Genomic DNA, 21,054 nt, shown 5'->3' with positions numbered 1-21,054 from the left:
TTCACCACCTTCATTCTAGTTCTTGAGTCTGCTGATTCTCGCATTTCCTCCGGCTTCAGTAGGGATCTTTCCAGTCTCTGTTGATCTAGATTTAACGAACATTTTAGTTTATCCCTGAAACTAGACCATTCTGTATTCGGTTTCCGTCCGAAATGAAGTTCGAAAGGTGACTTCTTAAGAATGCTGTGACGTGAAATTCGAATATCTTCCAAAATTGACTTGACTGCTGTTTGTATGTCCAAAAAATTTGGGTCCAAATGCATTGTGCCTAGTTTTTTTTTTATGGTTTGGATACATCTTTCTACTAATCCACACCACCGGTGGTCTCCTACTGGACAAAAGATTTGATTTATTCCCTTCGATTTACAAAATTCTGCTAGTTTCGCATTTTTAAATCCCGAATATTGATCTGTCCTTAAATTCATTGGTATGCTATGTTCGTGTGTGTAGTTTTTCAAGAGTTTGAGTATTTTTTTGCTCCCTGACTTCCTGGTGATCGTGGCAGATGGGTATTTCGAAAACTGGTCAATAGCGACTATTATAAATAGTTTCTTTCCCTTAGAGTCGAATATTGGGCCAGCAAGGTCTATTTGTAATTCCTCGTTCACCTCTGATAATTCTGGTAAATGTTCTGCCGAATTGAATGTTTTTGACGTTTTAAGGTTTTTACCATACGCTGAACATGATCTGCAGGATTGGCATAAGTCAATGATCTCCCTATGCATTTTCGGCCACCACAGATATTGTGCCCCGTCCACCATTGCCTCCTGTCCTGGGTGTGTTCTATGGAATCGGGCCATTACTGCTTTCCTCAGACATGTTGGGATTGCCACTCTATTGTCAATAATGATGCAGTCGTTGATTACTGAGGCGTCGTCCCAAAAGTTTGCCATAGCTGCCCAGTCTCAAGAATCCTTCTCTATCTTTCGCTAAGATGAGTTTTCTTAGTTGTCCTAATTGGCTGTCTTCTGTCGTGAGCTCCCCCAATAGGTCCGCGTCGAGTATGTTATGAAGGCCTGTGGTGAAGGATTTCTTGTGTGTGATCACTGGAGCTTCTTGTGTTTTCTTCTTTTCAACTTTGTCTGCTATCATGTTGACCCTCTGAAAATTTTGTATTGTTGAATTGATTTTGATTTTATTTGAGTTGATGGGGTTTAAGTTTAAAGTCGGGGACAATGATTTCTGTATATTTTTGCTGAATATAACTCCGCTGCCTCTGATTGGTTGAAGTTTGTTACGACGCCCTCTCGTGGTGAACTGGTTAGATTTGACGATGTTGTGAACAAATTAAAATTTGACGAATCTGGTTGGTTTGAAATTTCACCGCATGAATTTCCGCCCTCTCGTGGTGAGTTGTGCATTTGCATATCTTGTTTTGATTGGTTGGCGATTTTGCTGCATAGATTTTCGATCTGTACTTGAGGGATGTGAATTTGCATAAATTGATCTGATTGGTTAGTGTAAGTTCCGCATGACGATGCGCTCTCTTGCGGATGTGTGAACATTTGCATATCTAATCCTGATTGGTTAATACTTGTTCCTTCCGTATCGGATGTTTTATTAGTTTTGGCGGTTATGCATCGAAGATCTGATTGGATAAATTTTTTGTACGAAATATCGACGCCCCCTTGCGGTGTTTTGGAAACTGGGTGTTTTGCTTTGTTCCCCTTCCCATTTAGTATGAATTTCTTTGAATTTATCCTGTTTTTCTCTAGATGGACCTTGAATAATTGAATTTTTCCGATTTCTTCGGTCGGCGCTGGAGTGTTGATCACCCTGCATGCCTCATCAAAGTTTTCGATGGCTTTAACTACAAACTGTTCATCCTATTTTGAAGTAGGTGGTGCCTCAAATTCAGGACTTCTTGATAAGTAATCTGCCATTCCTATTTTAGCTACTGCGATGTGAGAAATTGTATATTCGAATGGTAGCATTCTGTCTGCCCATCTGGTCAGTCTGGATTGATATGTTTTGTTGCCCCGATTTTCTGTTAATGCTGTGACTATGGCCTTGTGGTCGGTTAATTTTTGGAATTGGTTCCCCAATAAGTAATTTCTAGAGAATTCACATGACCATACCACCGCGAGTAGCTCGAGCTCGTTAATGCTGTACTTTTGTTCAGCTGCATTTAAAAATCTTGAAGTGAGTGCGATTGGTACCCATTTGTCTGGTTCAACTCTTGCTCTAACGCAGCCCCCAATCCTCAGTGATTGGCGTCACACTTGATCCTGCATTGTTTGGTGGCATCATAATGATGCATTTTTGTTATATTAGCGATGTGTTCAAGGGTTTTTTGGAATGCATTGTTTGCTTCTTCACTCCAAATGAATTTTTCTTTGTTATCCGCCTTCAGTGATTGTCGGAGTGGTTCGGTGTGTTTTTGGAGGTTGGGTATGAATCTGGACATGTGATTTAATATGCCCATGAATGAGCTCAGTTGTTTTAGAGATTTTGGCGGTTGTAGTGCCATTACTGCTTCTATCTTCGAGTGTTTTGGTCTCACTCCTGTCTCATCTATCTCGAATCCCAGCCAGATTAATTTAGTTATTGAAAATTCACATTTGCTGAGTTTTAGTGCAAATCCTTCTTTGTCTAATCTTGACAGAACTTTGTCAACTGTTTTATTGTGTTTCGTAACTGAACTTTTGATACTATTAGGATATCATCTAGGAAACAGAAAACTCCTTGAATTCCTTGGATTGTGCTGTCCATTGCCTTCTGAAATTCCTTTGGCATGTCTGTTAGTCCATAAAATCCAGTTTTGAATCTGTATGTTCCGGTGAATTCCCCGCGCATACGACACTGAAGTGTTTGCTCACGGATTCGTCTAACGGGAGTTGGCTAAATGCGTACTTTAGATCTAGAGACGTAAACCAGACCGTGCCCTCTGTCTTGGCTGTGATTATTTGAGCTGCTGAGTCGAGGAGTTCTAGTAGATTTGGCATCTGAAACTTGTTTTTGTAAATCTGTGAATTCATTGGTTTTGCGTCCATTGCTAATTTCACTGTGCCGTGCTTTTTTGCTAATATGACTACAGGAGCTACGAAATGATCACTTGTGCATTTATCAAGTGTTACTATGTGGCCTTCTCTTATGAGTTTCTTAATTTCTGCTCCCACTTTGGTTTGAATATGGATTGAAACTCTTCTGCCTTTTTGCTGAATTGGAATCAATTGTGATTTGAATGAAGTGAATACCTTGTGGTTCTTTGAGCGCCCCAATCTATAGAATACATCATTGTATTTCTTAGTGATTTTATTCTTCCAGAAAATCGATTCGGCTGATTCATTTTCTTGCTCTTCTGAAATTGTATTTACTTGTTGAGTTGAGTTGTTACTATCCCCAGTTCTGGTTGGATGTCTAAACCTAATAGACATCTGGTTCTATTCTCGGATATTAAAAATTTTGCTCCGTATTGTTTCCATCCATTTGAGTAGATATCGATTTCTAGTTTTCCGAAGAATTTTATCGGTTTATGGTTGTAATCCACGTACGTTGTTGATAACGGATTCTTATCTAATGATATAATCTTTGCGTTGGGATCTTTCTGTAACAGAGTTTCTGCTGTACGTTTGTTTACAAATGATGCTGGGCTTCCAGTGTCAATAGTGGCGCAAAATAGCGAACCTCTTGTTTTTAGCGTTGTTCTTAGACTCTTAGTTTTCCGGTTGCAGAGTTGATTACTTATAGATTCTTGACTGTTTCCGTTTGTAATGATGTTTCCGAAATTTTTAGGACTGAGTAGTTCTCTTCACTGTCTGATTCTATGAAATTGCAGTCCTCTTCTTCGTCCGGATCTGGTTGTTCGACATTGGCAACTTGATTACTGTTGCAGCATTTCGCAAAATGTCCCTTTTCCCCACAAGTTCTACATGTTGCTCCTCTGGCTTGGCATTTAGATTTTTGTTCAGGTGTGAATCTTCTTCCACAGAAATAACATGGTTTAGATTGAGTGTTCGACTGGTCTTGCTGGTTTTTGGGTTTGAAATTTCCTTTCCCTAGCGCTTTGTTCATTCTGTTTTGGACATTGTTCTTCGATTGGATGGACATCAGTGGTTCTTGTTTAACCCGAAACTGGTTGGATGAGTTTGTGAAGTTCGCTGAATTGCTCGTTGTAGATGGGTCTGATTTTGGAGAGTGTTCGCTGTCACGTATCCCTTCTCCTGAAGCAATGCCGATTTGAGGGTATCATCTACTGTGGCTCCTGGTCTAATGCAAAGTTCTCTTTGTATGTCAGAGAATCTCATTTTTGCAATAAATATGTCGCGAATGACTTCCTTCTCTATGTCCTTTGTCCATCCACATTTTGAAGCTTGTCCTGCTAGGCAAAGATAAAATGATTCGAGGCTTTCCCTGTCCCCGTGTGATACGTTGTAGATTTGCATCCTTTCGATGATACAATTCTTTTCACATTTGAATAGTAGTTCGCAAGCGTCGTGAAAAAATTTGAATTTTACTGTGTTTAGGTTGACATGTGCATGTTGTTGGAGGAATCTTTTCTTCCCTTCGTTTCCCAAGGCGAAGAATAACCTCGACTTGATCCTTGCATCTGCTTCTTGATAGTATACATTTGGAATTATTTTGGGTCCCTTCTTTCTTCGTTCTTCGTTCGCTTCGCTTGTTTTCCTGAGTGCCGCTTCATTTCTTGCGGTTCTGCTATCCGCTTCTTCCGTCGTTTCTGAATTTGGAATCGGTTCAGGTCTTGGTGGGGGGTCGTCGTGTACCGCTGCCAGTTCTGTAAGTAGAATATTCGGTTCACAATTTTCCTTGAGTGATACGGCGAGGAAAAATTGGCCTATCCACACCTCCCGAGGATAAGGAGGTTCGGCTGACGGTTTACCCCAGAATGAAAGGACTCCTATTAGTTCCGTCCTATCTTCAGAAGAAGAAACTGCTGGCTGCGCCATGTGATAATCCCTACAACTTATCTGAAAACTAGACGAATAATATAGTTGAATTAAGAGTAAAGTTTAGTAAGCAGAAACGGATCAATGAATAGATGATAACTATAATCTTGCAATAGCTAACGAAGAGTGAGTCTTAGTTTTTAGCACCATCAAGCTGTTAAAACAATCGACATGATTGATAGGTCTTTAATTAGTGTTATTCAAATGATCTCTAACGTTTATAATAATATGGTATAACGTCCTCTATCTTAGGTGGTCTGCTCACTACCACCACACAGAGAAACCCTCAAAGTAATCTTTTAAAAAATTGTTGCAGGTGAAAATTGTTTTTACTTTCAGTTCAACGCGACAAAGTAGCCACAGAAAAACTCAATGTATATCAAAAAGATATCAAAAAAATTCTGAATATGAAAACAAAGCCAGCACGCATCAAAGTTTAATGGATAAAAATCGATAAAAACGGGTTTTCATTTTCTGAAAATTGTCACTATAATTGACTATGTTGGGGTAATTGGACCACATAATAAATTTTTTCTCCAATATAATCAATTTGAATAAAGAAAATTACTTATAACATATTTTCAGATTGATTATTTTGTATTCATAAAGTCCATGAAATTGCATTTTTTGGAAAAATAATTTTTTTACTCGAAATGTTTTGCAGAAATACTCAAACCAGATCGAAAACTGTACAGTATCATGCTCAGCGCCTTTTTTTCCGTCCACTTAACCCCCCTCCCGCTTCCCTATAACGCCCCTCCATCTTCCCCGCTCATATCGTGACAAGCACCACCCACCTCTCTCACACTTGAATCGAGTTTTTGCTCCAATATAGTTGGGAAAATTAGTAACCTCATAATCTATTTTGAAACAATTTAGACAAAAAATCAATATTATTGATTCTGAAGCATGAAACTTCAATGCGGTACGCTTAAATTTCCAGTTGAAATATATAAAAAATCTGAATAATAACGCTTGAAAACTAAAAGAAACAATACTGCTCGTATCAGGGCGAAGCCCTGAATGTTCCGACCGACTGCCTTTTAAGGTTTATGGAGCAGTAATAACTTTAAAAAATTAAATAAAATAAAATGAAAATTTTTTTTTCTAAAATTTGAAATTTTTTCAATGAAAATCATCCCCCCACACGCCATATAAAGTACAAAAGAATAGATTTCGCTCATTGTAACTAACCAATTATGGCAAATAAGTTTCGTTCAACCAATTTGGAATGATTTCTCAGACGGATTAAATCTCCGCTTACGCGTTAATAGCGCGAAATATATCGCGCGTTAATTGTCCCAAATTGGCCAAAATGGCAATCTTTAAACTCCCATAACATTACCAAAAATGATCACAGGTGAAATATCTTTTCAAATTTAAGCTTAGGACAACAATACCTTTTGAATGATATAAAAACGTTCCGTGAAAAATGGCTAGTTAAAAAGTCGAAATTTGTCTGAAGAAAAAAAAACCCACCCCGAGCACAAATATTCCGTTACTTTCGGACAAATTTTGACTTTTTAACTAGCCATTTTTGATGGAATTTTTTTTAGATCATTCGAAAGCTATTGTTGTCCTGAGCTCAAACTTGAAAAGATATTTCACCTGTGATCATTTTTCGTAAATTTATGGGAGTTTAAAGATTGTCATTTCGGCCAATTTGGGACAACTAACGCGCAATATATTTCGCGCTATTAACGCGTAAGCGGAGATTTAATCCGTCTTTAAAATCGTTCCAAAATGGTTGAAAGAAGCATATTTGCCATAATTGATATGTTACAATGCGCTAAATCTATTCTTTTGTACTTTATATGGCGTGTGGGGTGATGATTTCATAAAAAAAAATTATTGGACTTTTTTTTCATTTTATTTTACTACATTTAATTTTTTGATGTTACTACTGCTCCATTAACCTTAAAAGGCAGTTGGAACATTCAGGGCTTCGCCCGGATACGAGCTGTCTTGTTTTGTTTTCAGTTCAACGCTTCAATGTAGAAACAGAAAAAAAATCAATGTATATCAAAAAGATATCAAAAAATGTCTGAATATGAAAACAAAGCCAGCCCGCATCGAATTCAATGGATAATTTTTTGAACTCGTCAGCCCTAATAAAATGACAGACGTAGTAAAATTTCGACTACTTTTGTTGGTGCCGAAGTGGTCATCACTCATTTAGGTTTGCATTGAAGAAAGAAAAATGGAAAGAAAAGACGATTAAAAACTAACAAAGGAAACAAATAATTTTTTGATTATAATTGTCAATTACAGGAAAAAACAATTGTTTTTGAAATTGCCTTTTAAGACTGATGAAAATATCATTGTTATACTTTCTTTTTTTAAGTATATTTGTCCGAAAAAGAAACGTCCTTTAGATAAGTATAAAAGCCTAAAAAGAGCCATTTAAAATGATTCAAATCAAATTAAACAACCTGTATTACAGCAAAATTATGTGTTGACCGCTTTTTAAAGAACTGCTTTTACTGCTTTACTACTGTATCTGAAACAATTTTTGGTTAAAAAACTGGACTTAAATCAAAAACTTAGTCTCACGCGCAATTTCTAGAAAGATAATAGAAAGGTAATTTTTGCTACGCTTAAAAATGTTGGAAATTGGAAAACTACTGTCGATTTCCTGGAGACAGATTGACGGTGAAATGTGTTTTTTTTTCGTTCTAAGCTCAGGGGTTCCATTAAACCCCACTGTTTGGTGCGTTTTTTCTCTTGAAATCCGTCTACAAGTCTTTAAACTTTTCTAAGATTGCAGGTGGAATCCACTGACTAAATGTTTGCGGAATCAACAAATAATTGCTAATTTTGCGGGCATAGTTTTTGTATCGAAAAATCGGCAACAATCGATTTTAGCAAAACAAGACTGCTCGTATATCAGGGCAAATCCCTGAATGTTCTGACTGCCCCTTAATTCATATCGAATAGTTTTTGAGAAAAGAAAGTATTGAAAATCTATAAGTTTTGAACAATATCAAAGTGTGAAATATTGAGTCGCATGAAATTAATACGACCGATCCGATTAGCTAGCCTCAATTCATAATGGAACGATTTTGTTGTGCGAGATAATTTGCCACGCATAAATAATTCGCGTTACGGTCTCATCAGTATGAATAAATTGTTCAAAGCGCGCATAATTTAGTCTAGAACATGGCCAATTTGGCAATTTTCAAACTCCCAGAACTTTACAAAAAATAATCGGAGGTAAAATATATATTTTTAAATTTGAATTCAGGAAGTCGAAACCTTCAATGGGTATAAAAAATTTTGTTGAAAGCTATCATTTAGATCAGCGAAAATTGACTGAATAAAAAACCACACCAAGCATAAACATTCCGTTTTCTTCAAAAGTTGCAACAATAATATGGACTCAATGCTTAGCTGGCTCCGCATTATTTAGCTGGTTCTGCATTTTTAGTGGATTCTGCAAAAATGCCAGCGATGTAAATGTGATTATAATGTGGATATTTCGAGCCAATTCGAATGCAAATATGTGTGCGCTTAGCAATTGTTAGTGGAAGCCAAAGACAACAAAATGGAGGTATTCGCTTCACTTAAAAAAAATTTTCAAGCAGAAACGAATAAAAAGAAAAACTTTTTGGGATGAAAAATTCTTTTGTGGCTGTTTTTTGACCTCAAATAAAAAAAAATTGAATCTCAATTGATCTTGCATGATTTTACCTAATCTAACAATTTTCAAAAATCTGTCATTTTTTGCGGATTCCGCAAATTGTCTTGGATTTCTCATGGAGTCTTTTTAGTGCTTTGGGAGAGCTCAAAAAATCATAATGGTCGACCTATAAAAAAAAAGTCAACAAAATTTTCGAATATTTTTTGAAAATCCCCCCCTCGAGAAAAAAAATTTTAGATCCGCCCCTGCCCTACAGATTAAGTTAGTTAACAAATGATAAAATTTGCGTATAGCAAATTAAAGTAAACCACTTAGCGGGCCTCAATTTAAATTTGAAAAACTTCAAAGACGGATTTAATCTTCGCCTTAGTGTAAATGGCACAAAATATATTTTGAAATATCGTTTATTTGATAAAATATATAATTTTTTTTGTAGAATTGTGGCTTTTTATCTCATATAAAGCTATCTTATTCACCATAAATACCAAAAACAATCAAATAAATAAACACATTTAAAACCTGTTTTTTGTTTCTACTTTCAAAGTTCTTTTTTCAAGTTTTCGATTTGATAAAAACATTTGTTACGTGGCTTGTTACAACTTAAAACGGCTCCTTTAGCTCAAAATTGCAAAACTTGTTAAAAAACGATCTATTTTTTTATAGATGGCTTTTATCAAAGTAGATTCCGAGGACGTATAACTTTCGATTGATATCATTTTTGTAGTAGCAGGAACAACAAGTAGGCAGCATCAAATGAAGATATGCCAAACAAAAAACAAATAATAGATTTTTTAAAATAAAGTAAAAAGATTCTCCAGGGCCTGTAGAAAATAAAAAAAAAAGTGTTTTTGAAATTTATCGTTTGTTTATTATGTCTTTATATTAAGCTTCCTTTACAATTCTTAGCAAAATGGAATGATATGAATAGCCCAATTATGATATCAAAATAATGTTTCTAGTGCATGAAGATATTTAAACTACAAAAAAAATCAGCGCGCTGATTAATGAGCACCATTTCTAAAGGGCAAAACATTTGAAAAATTACCCTCTCCCTTGATGACTGTCAAAGATATTTATTAGTGGATAAGATTTTGTTGATTCCCGGAACTTTTTAACATCCAATTTCTTTAACATGACAAAAAATTATCATGATCATGGCTAATTGTGTTTGAAAATTTGCTCCCTTTATGCACTACCTCTAATTTAAAGGGTCTCGATATATTTTTTTCATTTTTAACATTAATTATCAAAAATATCTACCTTCCAAAATTTGTCTAGAAGTTTGCGGTAGCTATCTTTCAATGTCCAAACTCCTACAAATCATTTTTAAAAAGTAAGAAAACACATTTACTAAGAATTTATTAAATGTTTGAGTCTGATCAATTTTTATCGCCCAAAACGAACTGCCGCTAACCCGGGTTGACCAAAAATGCTAGTCATGTAGTTTCCATATATGGAAAAAAGCTAGTGATACATATTCCATACAATTCCGTACGTACAGAAAATTGCATGAAAGGTCTTTGATTAGTTTTTTTTTCAATAATGGAAATTGTATGACTAGCATTTTTTCATATATGGAAAGTGTATGAATAGCATTTTTTCAAATCTGGAAATTGTAAATTTAGAAATTTTAAAATTATTAAGATTTGTAGTTACATTATTTAAGATAAACTTTACACATGCAAGTTAATTGGAAAACTTTCAAAATACCAAACGTGGGATTAAATCAAAATTGAGTTTTATTACATGACTACGACATTCATTCGCAAAATTCTCACACAGTCACTTTTGTTTTATTTGTAGGATTGGTGATTCTACTGTATTTCATGCTATAGTAACCTGAGCGTAAGATTGAGTCGTCATTAAGTTAAGTAGAAGAGCAAACAAAGGGAAGAGTTCAAAATAGTTCAATCTTCGAGGATATCGTACCTCCTATTCCAGAAAATAAAATTTGACAAAATCGGCGAATCTCCCTCCCCTAAAAATCGGAACTATTGAAGCTAATGTTATGAAATTCAGAGGAGGGTTACTGGAGATGATTTTACCCGGGCATACGAAAAACGGGACCCCTCAGACCCTTGGGGGGCAAGTGTTAACGGTCCCCGGAAGTGTAAATGGCCCTATCAGAACTCGGAAACTAGCGGCGGTGTTGGGCTCAAGTTATAGTATGTTGAAGGACTAGTTAAGGGAAGCTTATGTTTGAACCCCAGACCCCTAGTACCCCTACTTCCGGTTTTATGTCCTTAGTAAAGAAACCCACCCCTAACTTCCGGAAGTCGTTTCTCGGCCTCCATTGAATGCAGGGAGCTGAAACTTGGAGGGATGATAGGTAATGGCAAGATACATCTTGTTTTATAACATGAGCCAAATCCAGCGGCTGAACCGGAAGTTATTAGCACTTGGAAAAACACCCCCTTAGACCGGAAATAGGCAATTTACGCGAAATAATGAACGGTGGCATAATGATTTTATTGCGGCAATCGGCATAAGATACGAACCCCGAAAAAAAACTTGGTGTTTGAAACGCCTCCGACAACTCCTTCGGGTGTTAATTGCCTTTTCCAGGGAAAAGTGATGATGGACCCTAGAAATGAGATAACTTTGGAAGTATTAACGGGACATGGATGATACTTGGTAGGTAGGACCCCTATGGGATTCTAAACCTGAATGTGGAAGTTTGACCCCGGTTGACCCCTGGGTGACCTTAAGTTATCCTTTGGGCTTTTTGACCCCAAACTTGCATGGAAAACCCCGAGGTTAACACCGGAAAGTGGCGTATTCTCCAGGAAATCAGAATGGATCACCTTGCTAAAAGTTGTGGGAGGAAAACTTATATATTGGGAACTAAAGCAGAAGCCGATAGAGATATAGCTGTGGAGTAGAGATATTGCAACCATGGAGTAGTAGAGTTAATTCAAAGTGGACTTGGTAAACATTGGGTTCAGTTTAGCTTGTATATTGATCTATTAATAGCATTTCAACTAGACTAAAGAGAAGTAGTCCCAGAAGAAATTGATAGTTTTAGGACCGCAGCATATCTCCTAAATAGTATGAGCGGACGAAAAAAATTACTTGGTTTTCGGGAGGTGAGTTTTCGGTTTAATTTGACCCCTAATAGATGAACTACCTTGCCCTGATAGCTAGAAGACCCATGAAAAGGGTCTCCCCCCACCCTTGGGAGGTCGGAAAGTTAACGGGATAATTAAAATAAAGACCTTGGAAGGATCACTGGGTAAACATAGCATGGTTTAGAGGTTAGTTGAACTCGAGGGCTGAAGTCACTGAGTTCAGGAATTAGTTGATCAGAATTGTGTGACATTTGTTTGCTTGGTCAAATTGCGGCAGCTACTGCATACCGGGTATCTAATAAGTGTGAAAATATTGATAAAAGAAACCGAAGTTGGCACGTGGTAGAGTTGACAGGAGGAGGGATATAGTCTTAAAACATGTGCGGACGGGTGATTTAGGCGAATGTCAGGACTGATAGGGAATGGCATGACTTCACTAAAACTAAGTGTAAAGAAAGACAAGGAATTGGAGGGTACCGTAGAGCCTGTAAGAGTCCGAACAGTGTTAGCTAGTAATAAGAGTAGTTGGTTCTCAGTCAGAGAACAGAACAGTTGTTAACTACTATTAAGAGTAGTTGGTTCTCAGTCAGAGAAGAGAGCAATTGATACTGAGAGAGAGTATAGTTCGTTCTCCGCTAGTCCGAGAGAAGAATTATTGCTAGCGAATCGAGTAGTTGGTTCTTGAAGTAAGATAGATAACAACTGTAGCAGAAATAGTAGATAGTTGCTTCTCGTCAGAGATTTTCTAGAGAGAGAATAGCTCAGTATTAGTGGAGTTAGTTGGTCATATATATGTCATCTTGAGTAGAAAAATTGTATAACTTTGTCAAAAATTGGTGAAAATAACAAAGCAAAAACATCCAAGCGAATTTGATAAGCAGAATAGTGCTCTACAGGGGCGGATTTAGGGGGAGCATCCTAGAAAATCCTAGATCCGCCCCTGGTGCTCTATCATTGCATCGATGCTCGTATAATTACCGCAGGTCATCAAAATCGACTCCAGAATTTTTTCACCTGTGAGTAATCAAAACTTTCAAAAACAATAGTAATGCTAAGCATTGGATTTATATGACTTTTTCTCATAAAAGTATTGCGATTGCTACAAAATTGCAATGTAAAAACGCTTTTGTGACAGCATTGCTCCTGACGATCTATGCTTACCAGAATTGTTTAGCTCAAGAAACCTCTGTGACCTTTCTTGTCATGTTGTCACCACTTTTGGCTTTTTATGTTTTTGTTCCTTTTATATTCACTTGGTTAATTCAGTACTCACCAAAATACAATTATCTGCATTTCTTATAGTATGTTGATTGATTGCGTCATCTGCAAAAAGCAATTTTTTCTTTCATTTCAGGAAAAAATAGCTAATCATTTATGTGCAGTAAAAAAACATTCGCTTCTTTTACTGAATGAGTTGTGAATGAGTTACTTAACAATAAAACTCTATAAATTTTATTAAAAAGCTATTCTATTGATAAACATTGCAGCTAAAATTTATAACTGTTCAGCTAATTGCTATAGCTATATTGACCAAAATTGGTTGCTATTCATTAAGCCTTGTTAGGATTTTCCGTTATGGAGATTTTTATGCGCAATTTGACATACTTAAGAATGAATAGATAAAACATAATATTTTTGTTTTGACGTTTAATTCAGCAGATAAAAAATGAGAAATTGAGTGGAAAGTTCATGCATTCTTGCACTGACTCAAACAGTACTGGATTGACTCATGAAAGTAAAAATGAGCGATAAAAATTGTTTAAAAAGATTTCAAAAAGATTAAAATTGGCGTTCAAAATGATTGAAATTGGTTGAACATGCATGAAAACAAACCTGTAAAAAGTCAACAACAAATTTCCACCCAGAATTGTTTCAATTTTTTTTCCAAATTTTTAGTTTGAGATCAAATTAAATTGAATTGAAGTCAGTTTAAATCATTATTTAAACAGCAAGTTTTTGAAGCTGCAGAAAAAAAAATTGGAGAGTCAATGGGAGCTTATAAGAATATGAAAAGCGCGCTCCAAAACAGACAAGAATATAGAGAATGTGTAAAGAAGGTATCGAAGCTCTGAAAAATTTGTTCAGCCGCGAATTTAAAAACTATTGATATACCCTAGCCGATTTGCATAGAAGTATGTGAAACTAATCAAAAAGCCCCGAAGTTTTAAAACGAAATGATATTTTTAGTTGACTCTGATTATTTTTATTTTGTATAATTGAAATTGTATAATATTTGGGACTGATAATCGTAGTCTTAGTAAGAAAACAACTGTTCGTTAATTATGATAGAAATGGGAACATTTTTTATTTTACTATAAATGGTTCAAATTTTTTTTTAGTAGAAACGCTACTGGTTTTGCGTTTGAATACTCTTGAATACTCACCAGAAGAATCAACTTTGATATTTGAGATGTATCAATTGCCAGGTGGATTTTTTGGATAAATTCAAAATCCGTCCTCCTTGAGCGTTTTAGGCAAGATGATCTTTATCTGGTTCTATCTTTTAAATTTCAGCCAATCAGAATTGATTATTTTATTTGCAGTGCTAACCAATTTGAAACTAGATTGAAAAATCGTCTGGATCAATTTGAAAAATTGATCAATTTTTTCATTGCGCAATTTAGGTAACTTTATAAAACGTTTGGTAAGGTTCAAGCTCAATATGATGCTGAAACTATTTTATGCGGTGTTAAGAAAAATTGGCAAAATACTATCTCTATTTAGATTAAAATTTAGCGATAATTGATATGCTTGTGTTACTTTTTTAGGTCATTGAACTTCCTAAAACGTGTGTTGAACAAATGAGATGACTAGTATTCCTACTTAAGTTATCCATCTAAGCCTCTATCCCTGTAGAACATACTTAAGCCTCCAAAGTTTTATTTGCAAATTTGTTATTATGAAACTTTCATGAGCACCGGTGTTTTTATCAGTAGTTTGATAGGATGCAAACAAAAAAAAAACAAAAAATAAAAAGCAAAAATGTATTAAAGCTCTTAAATTTTTTTATTTCTCAGCAAAACTTTAAAAGATAGCTCATACTTGTAAACACTTTGATTATTTCATACATTTCATTTTTATACTACACTTTTTTGCGTTTTATTTCATCTGGTTACCTTTTTTGAAAAAATAACTTGATTTTTTTTTAAAATTTTATTTTTTGACTTTTAATTGCAATGTGGATACAGTCTTGAGTTAAATTAGCCGGACAAAACGACCAAAAAAATTTGTAAACGCGTTTTTATCAAATTGGTTTCCGTTAGAAAAAACTGACGTTGGCAAAGTTTTCATAGTTCTGGCTTGTTTTTGTGAAATTAAAATGACACTTAACAACTGGCTTAATTACTGATCAAGTTTAACTATCGGTCTAATTGTTGAGCAGCAAAAAGCATAAAACATTTTTTAAAATTCAATGTTTAAACTTGATATTTTTAAAGTAAAAATGATATTTTCGGCTATCACATATCAATATAAACAGTTATGCAAAATTTAGCAGATTAAATCTTTCTTGGACTCTGCTAGGTGGCACAAGACACTTGATATAAATTGCTGAGTAATTGAGCCCTTGAAGGATTCCACCGTGGATTCGAATCCATGCTCCAAATGTCAAATTCTGACATATGGAAGTTCAGTGAGGCAATTCAGAGGCAGCAATCACTGCAATCTTTCAGTTTTGCTCAAATGCAGCTCGGCAAGAAAGTTCATACAAGGAAAGAGGATAATTTTGGGAGGATAAAGAGAATTGTATGCTCTGCCGCTAACTACAAAGAGTTGGATTATCTTAAAGCCATAGCTGTTAACTTGTCTTTTTAGTTTTTAGTCTCTAGTCTATCTACTTCTTTTCTGTTAATTATCTTTCATGTTTTAATTCAAGTTTTAGTGTCGCTGTTTTGTTGATTTCGAATGTGGGGGATTTTAAACTAGAAACTGGGGGATTTTGTCTTAGGGGGATTTGGTCCTACGGGGGATTTAGTCCTGGAGAATTATATCCGGTGGGTTTTTATCCTGGGGGATTTAGTCCTAGACCGCGTCCCGGGGGATTCCGCGTCCCGGGGGATTCCGCGTCCCGGGTTGAATAAAAAGTTTTATCACAAAATTTTCTTTAAAAAGATCCTTTTCTACAATGTCTACAAAATTATACGTACAAGTACTTGAGTACAAGCATTTTTTATAGGAGAAAAGTGTATGATACACAGTTTTGTAAACTTTATATTAGTTTACTAGCATTTTTCAAAAATAAAAAATCAAAGAACTATTTGACTCTTATTTGCAACTTTGAGTTTTGTCTGCAAAACTGAGGTTTTTCTGACACAAAGAAACCCAGGGCTTAAGTGAAAATTTTCACATAGATAATTTTCATTCGTTGAAAATGTTTTTTAAAACATCAGAAGCCTTTGAAACAGTCAAATAGACAAAAATAGCCAAACAGAACCTAATTTGAAGTGAAATTTTGTGTCTAAATATCTCAACAAATTTCACCATCTAAGTGCTGTTATAAATTTATAAACTTTTTATTCTCACCTTTTTAAAATCTTATGACAAACTCAGTTTGAAAAATTTGTGTGAAAAGGTTTCGCAGAACTTGTTCTACAAATTTTTTATAGATTTTACGCAGGCGTCGACCTTTTTCTTTAGGTCGACCCTTTTTTGACGACCCTTTTTTAGGTCGACCAAATTGATTTTCTGAGCCCTTCCAAACCACTATAAGGACCCTAATTTGTCCAAATTTTCTGCGTCGCAGGCAGTTTTTTGAAAAAAAGGCCAAAAAAGGCGTTTTTAGGCACTTAATGGAAAATGTCGACCAATAAATCGCGTTTTTTCGGCGCGCGCTCCCCCTCAAATTTAGTATAGATTGGCGCTAAGGGCGCCTTTGGAAAAATTTTAAGGTAAGTCAGCCAAAAATGGATATCTCAAAATAGTACAAAATGGGGAACCCTTTGGGTCAGCAGGGGGTCGAATCCCTGAGGGGAAGAGGCGTCTCCCCTAAATCCGCAACTGGATTTACGATTAATTTCAACGGCTGCAGCTGAAATTCAATGAACCTAATGATTCTAAAATCAACTAAAAGCGTGTGAAAAGTCATTCAACATATTTCAATATTTGTTCCTTCAAATATTTTCAAGATATCTTGCTTCAGAGGCTAGTGGCAGTTCAGATGTTTTTTTTGCGGAATTTTTGTTTGGTGGCTTTTTTTCGGATCATTTTTAAAAGAATTTTGACTACATGGATGGATCGATCCGGTAACTTTTGGAATGCCAATCGAATGTGCCGCTACTAGCCCACATTATTTTGTACAGTCCTCGAATCATATTTGATTGTTTCAATACCCAATTTAATTATCTGTGACGGTTTATCTCGCGCTCATTTAAATTTCCAATTTGAATTGAGGCAAACTTCTTGATCATTTTAAGACGATAAAAATAATATGACTTTATCTTTTATATGTCGCATTCAAAAATATGAAGTTTCTCAAAGTTTGATTTGAAAACTAATCGAGACTATTTGAGGAGCATTCGGAGCTTTCGGGGCGTCAACCTGGTATACGAGCAGACTTATTCAGTACTATCATCGCGTTGAGATTAAATGAAATTTGTTTAACTTGAAAGTTTTGGTTCAATTTTAATGTCAGGAATTAAACCCGTTGAAATTAAAAGTAAGTTTTTTGAAATTTACAATAAAAAATATTGAAAGTAAATGGGAAAATCTATAGTAATTAATGCAACGCTACAGAAAAGTAAACTGTTCTTAAAACACAATTTTTAAAAGACATTTTGTCTTTTATGAGACTACAAAAACGATATTAAACTATCATATGTATAACCCGGGCTGAGGTGTTCGACTCATGATTCGACCGACACGGTCGAAAGATGTCCAACTTTCGTCGCAAATTAAGACGGTCGAACGAAGGCTATAGTCAAACAAAGTCGAATCATGGGTCGAACAGGGTCGAATCATGAGTCGAACAGGGTCGAATCATGAGTCGAACAAGGTCGAATCATGAGTCGAACAGGGTCGAATCATGAGTCGAACAGGGTCGAATCATGAGTCGAACAGGGTCGAATCATGAGTCGAACAGGGTCGAATCATGAGTCGAACAAGGTCGAATCATGAGTCGAGCACCTCAGCCCGGGAACAAGACCGCCAACGTCTCTTGTTTCACACCAGTGTTTGAGACAGTGTCATAGCGGCTTTAAACATGCTAACTTGACGATGGACTTGATGATGTTTAGATGAGCAAGATGTTTCTGGTGGTGTTGGTCTCCTTTGTCCTGCTCATGTCCCCCCACCGCTGGCTTATGTTTGTTTCCGGCATCCAGTACAAACTGTCGGGGGGAAGGGGGACTAAGGGGTGGTCCTTGTTCTACCAGGATGCCATGATCGGAATTTTCTCTCTCCTTTACCTCTGCAACAGTATCGTGGATCCCCTCGTGTATAATATCATGGCCAAAAGATTCAGGTAACTAGAGACATAATTCTACCTACACTAAAAATGCAGGGGAAAAATTTCTCAAAAAATCCTCAAAAACAAATTTTTCCAAGTATCGTCATTCTGGAGTTCCGCAGCCAGTTTTAAGTGGAATTGATTAAACTTGGGTTAATTAGTTTGACCATTTAGTTTGCCTCCAATCACTTTTGAATAACTTTGAGCGCTGAATAAATTGCCACGCTGAAATTATTCGTGCTTACGCTTTCATCATCATACAGTGCTGGTTTAAATTATCAGAAAGCGTACAACACTGGAAAATTTAAACGCGTTTTTCTCAAATTGGGTCAAGACAAGTCGAGAAATGAAGAAAACAAGAGTTGCTCAGAATTTTACCAGACCTTTTGGTGCAATTTATTTTGCGAAATTACCCGAAACCAAACTTCTGCTGCCTTTGCGTGAGATTCGGAGCCAAACTTATGGTGCCTTTTTTGTGAAATTCGGAACCAAAATTTAACCTAAAACGAGTCAATTTGATTTTTCTTGTTTGATCAACAACTACGCAAAAACTACCACATTAACAGAGGGAAAGTTTTATCAAAAAAGGCCGTTTACTCGGCTCCACAATATTTTAATAAGTAAAATGTATAAAATTTATAAATTTTATCTTTGAACAAAGATTTTGATTTTTTCATAGTAAGAACGACATTTTTTAGAGTTCAAGTTTTGAAGATTTTACACTTCTAGAAGACTTTTGTACTGTGCAAGAGGCTTGTTTTCATTCAATTTTCTCATCAATTAATTCATTGGCTTAAGTTTCAAATTCATTGGCTCAAAAACTAAATAAGCCAAATTGACCTTATTTTTGGGTGTAAAATTTTTTTTCCCAGAATGTCCGACCAAATTGCACCATAAAATTTCTTGGTAAAATTCTAAGCAATTTTTGGTCGCTTCATTTTTTATCTTAACCCAATTTGAGAAAAAATTAATCAAAATTTCAAAATTGGTTCTATTGTCCGAAGAATTTTTTTCAGCATTGTATTAGATAATTTTTTTAGGGCAAAGATTGCTTGCCACCCCTAAAAAACTAATTAAACAGTTTATTACAAAATTCATATGTGCATAACCTTTTAATTAGTTCTTTATAGGGAAGAAAATTTAACATTAGATACTGAAATGGGAAACAATTGAGGAGATCCGAAAAAAATAAACAATTGAAAGTGGAAACATGATTGCTTGCCTTTTGACCCCATCGTCACATTTTGAATAGATGAAGTATGGTGTATAATTTTTCATTCAAACTTTCTAGGAACGCAAAGGAATAGTTAAGATTGATTCATGTTCTTTATTCAGACCAATTACGATTTTCAGCACATTTACGATTCTTGAGCAAACTCTTCATATCAGCAGTTTGATTTTAACGCTTTCAGTTCAAACGTTTTCTTTATGACTATGCTTGATTGAAATCTGAAATTTTGAGAATTACAACTTTGAACAATTTGGGATTTTAAAAAAGGGCGTTTTTCCTCTTTCTTAACAATCTTAAAAGTCAAGTAAAATGATAAAAATGGTGTAAACTAGCAAACTTTTTTGATTAGTTAGCTTACGTCATATCAATTTGAAATAATATCCGAGTCTGTTTAACCCGTTGCTCTGTACCCAATACGCATTGAAAAAATAATAATTGGAACTTTTGAGCGAAATAATTATACCATAAATTTTCAAACCAGAGAAGCTCAAAACAAACTGTTAGACGACATATTTTAGACGACATTCTTCTAAACGTTTAGCTCAGGGCATTAATTGACTCTAGACTGTAAAGAAAAAACTCATTGAAATTTTTAGCTTAGAAACCATTTGCAGTAAAACCATCCCAAGTACAATTTTTTGCAGCAAAAATCACCTCAACCTACAAACGCGAACTTTTCTGTTAGCACAAAAAAATTATCCCAAGATTAAGTTTTTCAAAATTATCTATGAAATTTCAAAAATACACACAAGGGATAAACGGTTACAGAATATCACTGAAAATGCCGACATTTATTTTTTAAAAAAATTTTAAAACTACGGTGTTTTTTTTCAAAATGTATCTTTTTTTAAAAAGAATCTGAACTTGATGAAAATGCATATTGGATAGCAATAGCATATTAGGTTATTTCAGAAATTTATTACATTTTTTGATCTTTGATGTTCGCACTAAAAATGTAACCTTGAATGCATATTGGATGCTCATTGAAAATGCATATTGGAAAGCAATAGCAATTTAGGTTTATTCAAATAAATTTATTCGATTATTTTGATTTTTGGTGTTCGTTTATTTTTTATGGCATAACGGAAATTTAATCCTACTAGTATAAGCCTGTTATTTACCTGCTAGGTCACTTTTGAACCAATTATTCCGGATACAGATAAATTTAGGGAAACTTCTTTTGTCTTTTGAAACACGACTGAAAAAGCTTCAAGATGATTGGTCACTAGATCCGTTCCAAATATTCTCTATGCTATCAGATCATTTGTGGTACCTGAAGATTTCCAATACCTGATTTTGAGTGGGAAAAAAATAAGACACGCCCCAAGAAGTAACAACTTCAGTGATTCGAACAAAAATACTAGTTTTATGTTTTTCTGTTTTTATGCGTTAGTTTTTAGTCCTATATACTATAAACATAAAATTTCCAAAAAAAACTTGAAAATCACACATTAGAAACTATCCTAATCATCTTGGCGTGGATTCTGTTATCAATGACAATGATGAAAGTCAATCAAAATAACTTTTCAATTTCTTACATGGCACTGAAATACAAAAAGTACAGGACTGCTCGTATCAGGAGAAACCCACTCAGCAGTCTAACTATCGATTAACGTTTCCAAAGTAGCTTCTGGTCAAAAAATAAATAAAAATTTCAAAAAGCACATCTGCGCCTCACCGCAAGATTTAGTAGAAAGTGATAACTTTGGCGGCGCCTACTTACGCAAACATGCAATCATTTGGGTAGCTTCAGTTTAACTTGGAAT

At 35.3% G+C, this 21,054-nt stretch overlaps 2 protein-coding genes across 2 annotated transcripts in view; both read left to right on the top strand.

The window, feature by feature from the left end:
- Window positions 1–21,054, top strand: part of LOC134852404 (protein dopey-1-like) — a 247,182-nt gene that overhangs the window by 73,754 nt on the left and 152,374 nt on the right. The window lies entirely within an intron of this gene.
- Window positions 1–21,054, top strand: part of LOC134840730 (alpha-2Db adrenergic receptor-like) — a gene marked incomplete at its 5' end in the record, with an annotated part of 87,252 nt that overhangs the window by 6,390 nt on the left and 59,808 nt on the right. Inside the window, 1 exon segment of the mRNA XM_063856744.1 lies at window positions 17,846–18,072. Coding sequence (XP_063712814.1) covers window positions 17,846–18,072 — 227 coding nt within the window.

The sequence above is a fragment of the Symsagittifera roscoffensis genome, chromosome 1, assembly GCF_963678635.1.
Source record: "Symsagittifera roscoffensis chromosome 1, txSymRosc1.1, whole genome shotgun sequence".
Classification (NCBI taxonomy): domain Eukaryota; kingdom Metazoa; phylum Xenacoelomorpha; order Acoela; family Convolutidae; genus Symsagittifera; species Symsagittifera roscoffensis.
The sequence above is the reverse complement of the archived record's forward strand: the minus strand, read 5'-3'. Positions and strand labels throughout refer to the sequence as shown.